Below are 12,871 nucleotides of genomic sequence, written 5' to 3'. Positions count from 1 at the left end.
CATATTTCACAAGTTGTTTTTTAGAATATAGGATTTCTAATGTGAATTGTTCTTCCATGTATATTTCTTTGCTGCATAGTTATATACAGTATGTGTCACTAAAATCCAGCTTTTTCATGTAAAATTATATTATCAGAACTTTTCTCAACTTCACATACTCATTGTATAAGAACTGGAAATGAGATCGCCTAACATTTTATACACTTTTTGTTGCTCAAGGGTTTACATTTTTAAATACAGTTAGATTTGTATTTTTATTAGACCTATAGTTTAAGTTTCTATATTTAAAATTGCAACATAGAAGTGCTAGGGAGTTTCAGTTATGACCCACAGGCTTTGAACACAGTTATGGGCCTCTTAATTATTTTGTTGTTTGGGCCATGCTCTTAACTGTCTCTCTGGAGAGCAGAAGAATGTTTCAGTTCTTATGATTAGCCTACAGCGCATTATGTCTGCAAAATGAATCACTTGGATTGCTGTAGGAGAGGTAAATAGTTGACACTGTACCTAGCTAAAAGTGCTTAAATATACAAATGCTTTAAAAAAAAAACATCACATAATGGTAGGTGACGCATTTTTTCAGTCCACATCTCAAAATGCAACAAACATTTGGTTTCTTTGAGTGATTGAGAAAAAATGTTCTGCTCTGTGAGCTGTCATCCAGAAAACACATTCATCAAATCATTGTAAAAACTTGAGGTTCTCCCTCAACATGTTCAAGACACTCAGTAGAACAGTAAGAACGCTGAGGGGACTGTCCCATTATGGCACATTGTCTAAATTACTATCTGGTTAGAAACCTTCCACATACTGTTGTCTCAACATAGAAACTAAGTCAACATGGCTTCAGGGTTTTGATGAGAGCTAGACTGGGTCAAGGGTTTTAAAACATAGATGAAAATATAGCACAGGAAATGTGTATGATTCCTACTACTATGAGATTCTTAGCATTCTATTATGTAGGGTATTATGCAGGGTGCCTAAGAATGTCTTCAAAAGCAAAATTAGGTGGTACTTATTTTAGTGGAGTACTATTATTGTAGACTATGAATTACTTCCCTAAAAGTTTGACAGATAACACTAAATAGGTCACAATAGTACGTTATGCTTTTCTAGTATTTCCTCAATTAAGTCATTTAAATCCTTAAATACCCTGGCTCAAGGGTAAACAAACATAATCCTGAAGGAATCTTGCAATCCGCTTTTCTGAAACTGGACATTCTTTTGTACATGGTGCTCAGACATGTTTTAAAATTGTCATGTCATGTCATTTACCAATCCACTTTATACCATATGGTGTCACGGGAAGCTGGAGCCTAGCCAGCAAGCAACGAGCGCAAGGCAGGATACACCCTGTACGGGGCGCCAGTCTGTCGCAGGGCCAGTGCAAGCCGATCATACATGGGGACAATTTTTGGAGGCCACGGTAAAGACCGAGGGGGGAATTTGGCCCGGACAAAATTAACTCCCTACTCTTCTCGAGAAATGCTCAAGGATCTTTAATGACCACTGAGAGTCAGGACCTTGGTTAAACGTCTCATCCAAAAGATGGTGGACACTACAGTGTCTCCACCACTATACCAGGGCATTTAGACCCACACAGACCACAGGGTGAGAACCCCTACTGGCCCCACTAACTTCCAGCAGCAGCCTTAGTTTTTCCCAGGAGGTCTCCCATCCAGGTACTGGCCAAGCTCACACCTGCTTAGCTTCAGTGGGTAGCCAGGTGTGAGTTGCAATTGTGTTCTTTCTTATTTATCTTACTGTACATGCCCTTAACATTCCGGTCAGTCATTGGAGTAATCGGTCCAATGCAGAGTAATTGAGGACATCTTGTAGTGTACAAATGAAAGTTTATTATTTATAAATATCAAGGTAGACAAGCGTCATCCAGCATTTACATTCCAGTTGCAGACGTCCTGATTAAAAAAAAAGTCACTATTCATTGCAAAAATATGTTTAGATAAGTAACTCAGCTGTGGGTTTCTTTTTCCTGTGATGGTTACAACTATGTAAAGGCAAACCGTGCTTAGATAAACACCTCCTTCTTGGCCATCTCTATGAAGGAAACTTTCCAAGGGACAAAACCCCCTAGGTTCCTTACAGAACACAGTGTGCTGTCCCTGCTGGAGAAGAATTTATTTATGTTGCTGCTGGGAAGCTGATAATATCCTGTCCCAAGCAATTGAAGGACATTTAATTTCTGCGTTCTGTGGGGTTGCCTGTATGTAACTGATCAGTTACATACTGATTTTAGCTTATGGGTTGCAAATTCCACCTAGAAACATTTGAGAAATGGAATGTATTATTAATGTACTGTATACTGAAAGCTATTAAAAATGGAACAAATGCTATTGTTCCCAGAGCTCATTTGTTGCATTTTTAAATGCATTTCAGTATGTTTAAAAAAACACAAACGTGATGATATCCAATGTCTATTGTAGATTTATTGAATGTTAGCAGAAAATAGAAAACCCATAATGCTAACCAGATCCATAGCCCAAGTTTAGATTGAAAGTACTGTATTTTCTTCTATCTATAATACTTTAGAAATGTAATATCAGCTGTATTTTATTCCTTTTATAAACTGTAGTTTTACTACATTTAATCTAAACTGTAATGTCTTTATCTCTTCTCTGTATTTGACATTCCCCATATGAACCTACAGTACCACTGAAATGGGGTAAAGAGGAGAGAAATACTCAGAAATAATGTATAATCTTTTAGAAACAGGGCTGGTGTGTGTTCCTGTTTTTCATGACAAGCCCCACCAGTGTTCTAATGCCATAATGAACCATAAATAAAGATGGGGCCCTATGGGTAAGTAATTAAGTTAAAACTAACTGCACTTCCTGACACAGAGGGCATAATGGGTTAAGCCTAGCTCTCTTAACCCAGGGCATACTTTACCTCCCACCTTAACCCTAATGTTCACTACAGCACCAACCTTTAAACATAAACCTAGTGCATATTCGAACAACATACATCAGAACATTTTTTCAGGAGAAAACAAAGTAGACTTGTACTTTTAGAGTTTCAATCTAAAGTGGTTAATATAACATTTCTTAAAATGGTGCACTCCTATGTTATTCATCCCCCAGGAGTAGTTTGAATTAAAAAATAACTGCTGCTGGGAATAAGATGAGCTTTTTCAGGCAAATACACAAAGTCAAACTGTGAACTGGCCTCACACAATAGCTAGTCACAGTCCAAACTACACTCCCATTCTGGCCAGCCAGATACCAGATTCCAAAACGAAAACAATAATTGAACAACTAGTAAGGTGCATAAAGTCCCTGAGTCATTCAAAATCAGAAACATGTTTTTAAACGTAGGGGTAAAACATTGAGAAAGCAAATCAGCCTGGAAAATCCCTCAGATGATTTTTATAAACTAAACAGTTTTATAAAGGGATATCTTGAATATAAGAGTAGGGATTTGTGTGTAATGTAGTGCATTCGCCCGGCGCTGCGGCCGAAGAGCGCCCTGGTTGGGGTATGCGTCGAGGGCCAGGGCGGAAGTAGTCTGACTAGTGGTCAGGGCGGGGACGAGGAAAGCCGCTGTCCAGTGCAGCTGACCCACTGCAAAACGGGCGAACAGTTTGTTGAGATCGCCCGGATTCTTGTAAATAGTTCCCTGGTTTCGCACCCCTGTTATACTTGTACCCAGTTGACATCCTATCCGTGTATCTGCCCGAACAGACCCCAGTGTGTTGCTCTTTCTTTCTCTCGTTCTCACTCTGTCTCTCTTTCTCTCTGCGGGCGCGGGGGTTCTGTTTTGGCTGTGCCGATAATCAATAAAGCGCTGTTTTTCACTCAACGAGTGTCTGGGTCACTGTTTTCGTCCTCGCCGATCCCGAAAATACAGTATTTTAAGGGTCTAAAGTGAAAGCATGGATAGTACTATATTAGCTTTTTTCCAGCCACGTTAAATTTATGGCATTTATCAAAACTAATGGTGGCCATTCCTATTGTTGTGGACTATTGTGTATTTCTGCAGCTCGCATATGCCATCTGGTGAATAAAAATGGAATTTCAAAATCTTTTCAAGCCTTTTCTTTTTCTATATCCTGGGAATGACAAAGGCATGAGCATTAATATTCTTTTTTTCAGATATTGAATTTAAAAAACTGTCTAATGAACAGAAAACGTGCCATGCTCGTGATTCATTTTGATGAAAACAGTTCTTCTGGGAAGAGGAAAGCAGGTGTGCTCTTCTTTGAAGGTAACTGCTGTCACTCAAAATTAAAACTAAGTAATTTTAAAGAGCTAATTGGGCACAGGTGCTGAGTAGATTATCTTTTTGTGTTTCAGCCTTGATGTAAATCATGCTAGAACAAAAATAATCAATAAAGCACATTAAAAAAAATAGTGATTTCTTGTCGTTGCCACCTTAGAATCAATGTTTTGTGTGAAGGAGGAAGTTAAAATTCATTAAACTATCAATCATGGAGACTGTCATATGGCACTCAGTGCCACGTCACCTAATCTTGACCTATTTTTGACTGTATTACAAAATCGAATTGATACGTGAACTCAGAACACTATTTGCTAATCAGAAATAATAAATATAGAATTGGGATTACTCTTAAACTGAGAATTAAGTACCCGATGTACTACAAATGTAGAATCATTTGATTCTTTTATTTAGTTACATTACTATAAATTAAATGTACTGTAGAAGCTTCATATTAAGCTACAGAGCATTGTGTATGCATTAAAATATATACTGTCTATTTGAAAAATGTGAAACAGAAAAATATCGGAATTGTGACTCATTTTTCATTTCAGGTTTTTAGTTGCCAAAGTTGTAGAAGGCTGCAAAGTAATTGAATGTTACCATTATTGTTGGAAATGAAGGACAGCACCTTTGTGGTTGATTTCAGACCTTCAGCCACTAACAGAAAAACACACATAATGTACAGTAAGTAGTTCACTCCAAAGGTTATCTTGCCTTAAAAGTTTATGTCCATAATATTTCTAAAAACAATGGTATCAGACACAAATACTGCATCTTTCTGAAAATAATTGTAAAAAATGTACCAGTAAAGATGAGAAGTCATGGAGTTTATAAAAAAATAAAAAAATGACTAATTTGGAGGAATGAGAAGAACCTGTCCAGAACCTGTGAGTCTTTCCTTTGTGAGCTGGTTAGAAATAAATTCATACAGTACAACTAAACTTTAAACACAATGCTCTCTTATGTTATGTGAATATGGTGAGTCAATCAGCTCGTGATATACAAAGTGAATGATCTCATTATGCTGTTTGTTAAAAATAACTATTTCTCTAAGTTTATTTCTAATGAAATAAATACGCATAGCTACCTTTTACAGTCTGTGAAAAATTATATTATTTGAAATAGAGACATTTCATCTTCAAAATGTATCCCGATGACCTGGGAACCTTCCTATTACCCAGCTGTATAATCCTTCTATACAGGTTTGACTGTAGGAATTTAATATTTTATCTGTTAAAGGGGTGACAGGGCAATATTTTCTTTCAAAAGAATTGTTTTAAATGTGCAGCTAAGAAAACAATCAGAAAATCTAAACAAAATCTGAAAAAAATAAATGTATGTTTGTTTATACTGTATGCTTCTCTCCTTTCAGTTCAAACTAAATCAACAGTTTGCTACTAGACTGAAGTCAGAGGATCCAAACCACATACAGTACCTGTCATCTTAAACACATGTGTCAACAGGCCAGAAATTTAAAGACGGTACTGAAGTGGTACAGCTTCCATTGATATTGGTGTCAGATTTTGGGCAGTCAGTCAAAAACACTAGAGAATAGAGTTAATTCCATGCTGAAAACTAGAATGGAGAAACACAACTTATTGTCGATGACCTGTCTTCAGGTGTCAGGTGACACCAGGAGTGTCTTACAGTGTCTTACCAAGTGTCTCCCTGCTGGGTGACCTGACTGCATGGTGACACTTGATTTTACATGAGGCTCATGTAAAAACGGCTTTTTTGTTAGGCCGGGAATACTCCTTTTAAGCAAGGATGCAAATTAGTATCTTAAAGTTGGTTCTTTACTAAAATTTATAATTGTAATCAGTTGTCATGAATTAGACTACTAAAGGCTATAAATATTGATATATTGATCGGTGTTCCCCCAACCCCCGTTTCCAGTTTCCTACCAGTACTTGATTGAACTCATAGGATGCTACTCATCGGAGACAACACTGTTAATACAAGTGATGTAAAGATGTAAAGCGATAATGTGATGTAAACTATAAATTATAGATTACTCATTAATTCAGTGACCAAAGCGAAGAGCAGTGCATGAGCATATCAAGAGAGGCGCTATATATGTTATATATGACAAAGAAACTTAAAAAAGGCAAAGGTGATGGAGGGGAGTCCCCATTACCTGAAAAGCGCTATGTAAGTGTAAGCAATTATCATTATTATTGATTTAAAATAATTTTAAATCGTAAAATGGTTATTAGTTCCGTATAAAATTCAAGTATCTAAGTACTTGTACTAGGCTCATCAGCCTGGGAACACAAAAGTGTTGACGTCTTGAGCTACAGCGTCACCTTGACGTGATTCACTTAATTTTCCTCCTACCCTTATGTGTAACATCGCTTATTTACAACGTTACAAAGTTCAGAGGGCTTTTTTGTCAGTCCACGCTACCCTAAATAATAAAGTTTCTGTGTCAGACATGGCAGTGAATTCTGGATTCGAGTAATACAATTGGATTGTAGAGGCGTCCCTTTCACTGCTGATATTGCAAGTGCAGGAAACTGGTGTCAGCGAACGCACTGCCTCTTCCCCCAGGACAGCTGGGTCACCCCGTCTCGCTGGCCGGCATGGCCACCGCGCTTGGTCGGGATCTGTCCCTGCTTTTTGTGTCAATGGTAGAGGGCAGGTATTCTACCAGGATGTGTTATATCTTAGTTTCTCATCCCCAATGGTATTATCACTACCTTTCATAACCATAGTCCACGCCTACCAAACTAGAGATCAAAGAACTTTGCCTTCGCGGGAAATCTTAATAGACTATCTTATTTATTTTAGTTACTGGAGGGGAAACGATTTCTTTGTCTTCGCAAAAAACATGTTCGGGGGCTTGAATTAGTTAACAACACTTTGATATATACTTTTATTTTGTATATAATTACAAAATAATCCCTGTAAATGAAGTACATCGCGAGAAACTTGAGATATTTAATCCTCTTGAAGTATAACGCCCCTAAAAATTGTGTTGGGATGTTCCGCAGTGGCGCCAAAGCAGTTGGCATGAAAAATACCTTCTGTAAAGGGAAAAGAAGCAGACCTGCAAGGAGGTCCCTAAAGAGTTGTATTCATATAGTACATTTAGTTTTGTTTTAGTTTTTAATTGTTCGGTGCAAACTTAATTCCTGCGAGCGGTTGGCTGTATTGTTGAGGTTTATGCGTGGATTTTTGACGAAGTCGAACGTGTGAATTGTATAACTTTTATTTACACGTGTTGGCGTGACTTGACCCTGCAGTTCGTAAAATCTTTTCGACATCACCGTCCACAGGAAAACCAAACCGGGTAAAAATGAGCAGGTACGACGATTTCGGTTGCAGCTACATATTTCCTATCCGAACTTTAACATCTTTGTAAATGAAAGTTGAGCTAAACCTAGGATATCTGGAGGAACTATACAGTGACGTTACCGAAGCGTCATTTATCAGTTAAAATATTAAAAAAAATGAAATATATGTTTTAAAATATCAGTCTCATCGTTTTGTTCGGTCTGCAGATTGCTGTACATAGGCATTTCCGGTATTTTGTTTTATTGTTATGTAACGCCTCACAGCATGCACGTTAACTATCATCATTTTCAGATCAGATCATTTAATTCTTTAAATTTTCCTCCCAAATCGATTAATTACAATATGATTATAACGTTTCAAAGTTATCTAGACAGACTCTGAATTCTAAATTTGTGTCTTAAGGAATTAAAGGCATTAAAAAAGCAGGTTTCGAAGACTAGAACGTATTGAGTAAATGTATTCATTTTAAAAGGGGTGAAAACAGTCAACTGAAGGGGATAGACGTATTTCATTGAATGAAATGAATGAATACAGGTTAGCCAGTCCAGAATGAATGTGTTAGAAAAATGGAATAGAACTTTGCCTTTATCACTAACCTGTTCTGAGCTGCGCCCCGCTTTTCAAGCGATCGGCACTTTACCAAAATAGTGCTCCCACTTACCAGACATTTTGTCTGATAAAAAAGAGGCGTTTACTAAATTCATGAATCTCCAAACAGAGAGTCACAGTTACTGGCTGGCGAAATGTAATTTGCTTCTGTCTTTGTTTCTTGGCAGCTCTGAAGACGTAAGAAGTGCGTCTCCTCAGTGCCCCAAACCCAACGAGTCAGAACAACCAGAAGGTACTGCGGTGGAGCAGACCGACTCGGGTCGAGGTGAGGATAATAATTTCTTACACTTATATCGGGGTTTTTCTGGACACTCCACTAGAAACACTTTACTGGTAATGGGGACTCCCCTCCCCACCACCAATGTGCAACATCCACCTTACTTGCAGAATTAAAACCTTTACAGGGCCCTTGTGTCATTGCTCTTTCAGCGTGAACTGGCACAAGAAGGGGTATAGCTTGAAGCTCTGTCTCTGTCACTGACTTCATCTCCAGTACTAATGTTGATGAAATCACACACACATCTGTAATACAGTGGTCAGCTAGGCCCTTGATGAAATAGCCCTGTTAAAGACTAAGGTAGTCAAAACCACTAGACACTCTCCATGGTTTAATGATCACACACGATCCCTTAAACAGGAGTGCTGCAAACTAGATTTCAAATGGAGGTCTACTGGTTTGCAAGTATTCCAGTCGACATGGACTGATAGCCTGCAATAATATAAGAAATCCTGTATAGAGTGCCTTGGGGCAACCCTGTTGTGAAAGGCGCTATATGAAAATAAATTGAATTGAACGGTTTCCCTGAAACATCAGGAATTAGTGGAGGACAGCCCAGTGTTCTCACCCTTAGAGTTTGTGGCAGGTGATTGGCCAGCCTGTGATGCAGTGGGGATGTCCTGCCATTCTGTTGTGGATTGCTTTTTGGATACCTGTATTGTTGTGGCCGAGCTGCGGGTCTGCAGTGGAGATGTGATGTCTGTCCACAACATGAAAGATCAAGTACTGCTCTTCCCAGGAGCTGTTACACCTAAGACAATGCTGTCTCTGCCTATAGCTGTGCAAGCGAAAATGAGAAACTAAAGGGATCCCAAATCTGCCAAGGCCTGATCAAATATTGGACATGACATCTACTGATCCCGTGGGTTATAGGATTCGAGAGGTACAGATGCAGCCATTCAAAATGGGTGAGGTATTTCGCGGCATACCCCGGTGGGCGTGTCACAGTATCACGCGGTATCACGCATTTCACGTGTGTCACGTGACTAACTATCCGGCGTCGCCTTGTAAAACCGCCAGGGGGAGCTTAACCTCTCATGTACAGCATTTGAGCCTTTAATTTTGAACTGTGTATTACAGCATGTTAATCATCAGTCATTAAAATGTTGGTATATATTATGAAAGCAAGATTGCTCAGTTGGACAGAAGTACACAACCTACCTTTATCAGAAATATTTATGCATCAAAGCCTTTACTGAAGATATTACTAATAGTATTAATAATGGATGACTTTGGACAAGCTGTATACTCAAAGTATAATTTCTTTAGCACATTTGTACAAGCACTTGGAATCTGTCCAAGCCATACTTTGTCAGGCATTTTGTTTTACTTCAACGGGGCATAAAAACTTCCTTGCTTTTAACAGGGCGTTTCATAATTTCTAGCTACGAAAATGATTTAAAATGCGACACCTATCATTCAACTAGAGCTTAAAATATCACAAGGAAAAATACACACCGGTATTCCATTTCTCCCTAAACATTGTAAGCTTCGAAGTCTTTAACTAACGTGATACCGGAGTCAACAAGCATACTTTTAGAATTTGATTAAAAGGGAATATAATATGGAATCGCGTATCTAAAGAATTTAATAACGGTATGATTATATCCGTGTACTGCGGCAGGACTGTGTAAGGCTGTTTCGCCTACCTGAACATGCGAGCTGTCTTGTAGCCTACTGGTCTAGGTGCGAGACTTCCAACTGGTAGGTTGTGTGTTCGAATCCAGCTGGTGCTGGACTTTTATTTTAACAAACATTTCTTCGAAAAAATAGGTAAGCGATATTATGGACAATCAATTGACTTTTATATTTCAAAATATCGCAACATGATCGATATTTGCGATATTTTGAATATATCTTCCCTTCTGACAGTGGTTCCTGCTTCTATTGTGTGTGTGTGTGCAACAGTAAATTGTTATAGAGAAATGGAGGCGGGACAGTATGCGTTACAATATAAACATTTATATTGATTTAAATCGTGTTCTGATTTAAATCGCAAACGCGTGTTTAATTATGTGTTTTTTAATCATGATCAGGCTAATGCATTTCTACATTTTCTGTATGAACCAGCTTAGAGGTTCATACAGAAAGACAGCTTGTGTTTAAATTGAGTGTAAGGTAATTTATGCTTCTAAAGTCATGGTCAGTATTGTTGTACTGTGCTGTACTGTGTCACATTATTTTATAGCGTTTTTATTGCGTTATTAAATCCGGTGGCGCTGTGTTAGTTTCCTGACTCACATTATTTAAACTGCGACACTGATCATTCATCTCTAAATAAACTTTATTTTATATAGCATTTTAAGCGAATAGGTAATTAGATTGCTCATAAACCTAATCACTTTTTCTTCATAAACACAGCGTGATTGCTCTTTGAAAATGCTTTTCCTTTATTTTTAAAGTAGGCTCAGATTTCAACTATAGATCGTATTATTATAAACTTTCTTGGAAAAATGTATTTTATGTAAACCATGTTTGCTATTAATTCATTTAGGGCTAAAATACGTTCATTGTCTTCTAATCGAGTCGAGTTGACATTGGAAGCCTGCCACACCCGGACCGTTAACGCATTAGCACGTCAAAGCCCATTGAGCCAGTATTGGCTTTAGTATCCCCCCCTTCTCCCCTCAATTCAATTCAATTCAAGGTGTTTTATTTACATGACAGATGGGTACAAGCAGTGTTGGGTACTGTATGTATATTGTAACGCTTACGGCAGACAGGCACTGTGTAGGAGCCGACGCACCAGAGCAGCGCCTGCAATTTTTATATTTATAACTTAGTTTTTAAAATTAGTCAAGCAATACGAAGCATCTCCTTTTACTTAGTGCCTGAGCATACTGCAACGCGTGTGAAGCCCATAAACGATATTAATTTTGGAACTTAAACATACAGTATATGGCTGGTCTCGGTACTTTAAAGAAAACATACACACCAGTATTCCATTTCTCCCTAAACATTTTAAGCATCGAAGTCTTTAACTAACGCGATACCGGAGTCAACAAGCATACTTTTAGAATTTGATTAAAAGGGAATATAATATGGAATCGCGTATCTACAGAATTTAAAGACCAGACAATCGCAAACTCGTTTTCAATAAAATTATTTTATTCATTCAGCAGTTTGTGAGAGGGACATCCAGCAGGGAGAGACACACACACCGGTTTTCATTGACAACATTGTTTTTTTTTCAATTCCTCTTGTCTAACAGGAATGTTTTGTTTGTGGACAGACTGTTAGACAAGAGGAAAAGACTGCCTCCTCCTACGAAGCATTTCGTTGATCCGATCACGAATTCTTTTCCAGTCGTACGCAGCAAGGGTTGAGAATCTCCGATTCACCATCGTACTAATGGTTTCCCGGAGATTGGGTTAAAAAAAACAAAAAACATACTAACAACTGTGCCATCCTACTCCTTAGTTAATACATTTTATTATTCATAAACAGTTAACATTGTTAGCAAAATATTTTGAATTATATTTAACCCTATTTTTTCTTTAGTTTTGTATTTAACTTATTATATGATAGTCAGACTTAATGTATATTTGAACAATGAAAATATATTTTTACAAGATTTTACATTAAGCACTTAAAATTAATATGGTTAATAATAGTAAACTGTAACATGCTGTAACAAGATCGGTTACAAGAAGAAAATGCTTTCAGAGAAAATGTTTCAACCAAACTTATTCCCACACACCCCGCCCCCACTACCATTAGAATATACACAAACATTTTAGCGTTTCATTCTGAGCAGAAGACTCTCACACCTGAAGAGTGCTGGCTGTGACGAATTAAACCGGTTTTACAGGTTTCAATCACAGACCATGTGACATGGGACTCAGTAAACTACAGTAACACCGTATTTGATAACGCTTTAAAAACGCTATAAAATAATGTGACTTGGCACAGAACAAGTTTACAACACAGTACAAAGATAAATGCTGACCATGACTTTAGAAGCATAAATTGCCTTACACTCAATTTAAACACAAGCTGTCTTTAGCCCTCTAAGCTGGTTCATACAGAAATGTAGAGATCTAGGCTCAGAACACACAGCTTCATTAGCGAATACATATGCAGGACAACTGGAGAAGACGTTTTACAGAGGATGGATTTTTAGAAACATCCCATCAGACATCCCATCATATTCACAACGTGAAATCTAGAAAATAATATTACGTAACCAAAATCCGCAATATGGAAACAGAACCTGTGTAATTGTTGATAGATGATGTACTCGTAACATTTTTTCAAGACGAACTACAACATTTAAAAAATGACTTGTATGTACTTGATATCTCTAATCAATCCACGGGTCCCAGCACAAAACGAAAGTAAAACGCATACCGTTTCTCGCTTCTTATTGCTCAAAAGTAATTTGACCGTATGAAATGCATAATATAAACCTAGAAACATATACGTGAGCAGTACTTAAGCACTGTAGTA

The 12,871-nt window shown here is 37.8% G+C and overlaps 1 protein-coding gene across 5 annotated transcripts in view; it reads left to right on the top strand.

Moving 5' to 3' along the window:
* hells (helicase, lymphoid specific) overlaps positions 1–12,871 on the top strand; it is a 41,311-nt gene that overhangs the window by 12,252 nt on the left and 16,188 nt on the right. For 3 of the 5 annotated variants that reach the window (XM_088635428.1, XM_088635427.1, XM_088635426.1), the window contains 3 exons: positions 4,113–4,224; positions 4,791–4,923; positions 8,313–8,410. Coding sequence is in view for 2 of the 5 variants with exons in the window: in XM_088635425.1 (XP_088491551.1) it covers positions 7,538–7,545; positions 8,313–8,410 (106 nt within the window). In the remaining 3 variants the exon portion in view is untranslated. Of the gene's footprint in view, positions 1–4,112; positions 4,225–4,790; positions 4,924–7,245; positions 7,546–8,312; positions 8,411–12,871 lie in introns of those variants that run through there. The other 2 variants (XM_088635425.1, XM_088635424.1) reach the window with 2 other exon arrangements.

This window comes from Lepisosteus platostomus, chromosome 6 (assembly GCF_059453375.1).
Source record: "Lepisosteus platostomus isolate fLepPlt1 chromosome 6, fLepPlt1.hap1, whole genome shotgun sequence".
Taxonomy (NCBI): Eukaryota; Metazoa; Chordata; class Actinopteri; order Semionotiformes; family Lepisosteidae; genus Lepisosteus; species Lepisosteus platostomus.
This window is presented reverse-complemented; position numbering and strand designations above follow the sequence as displayed.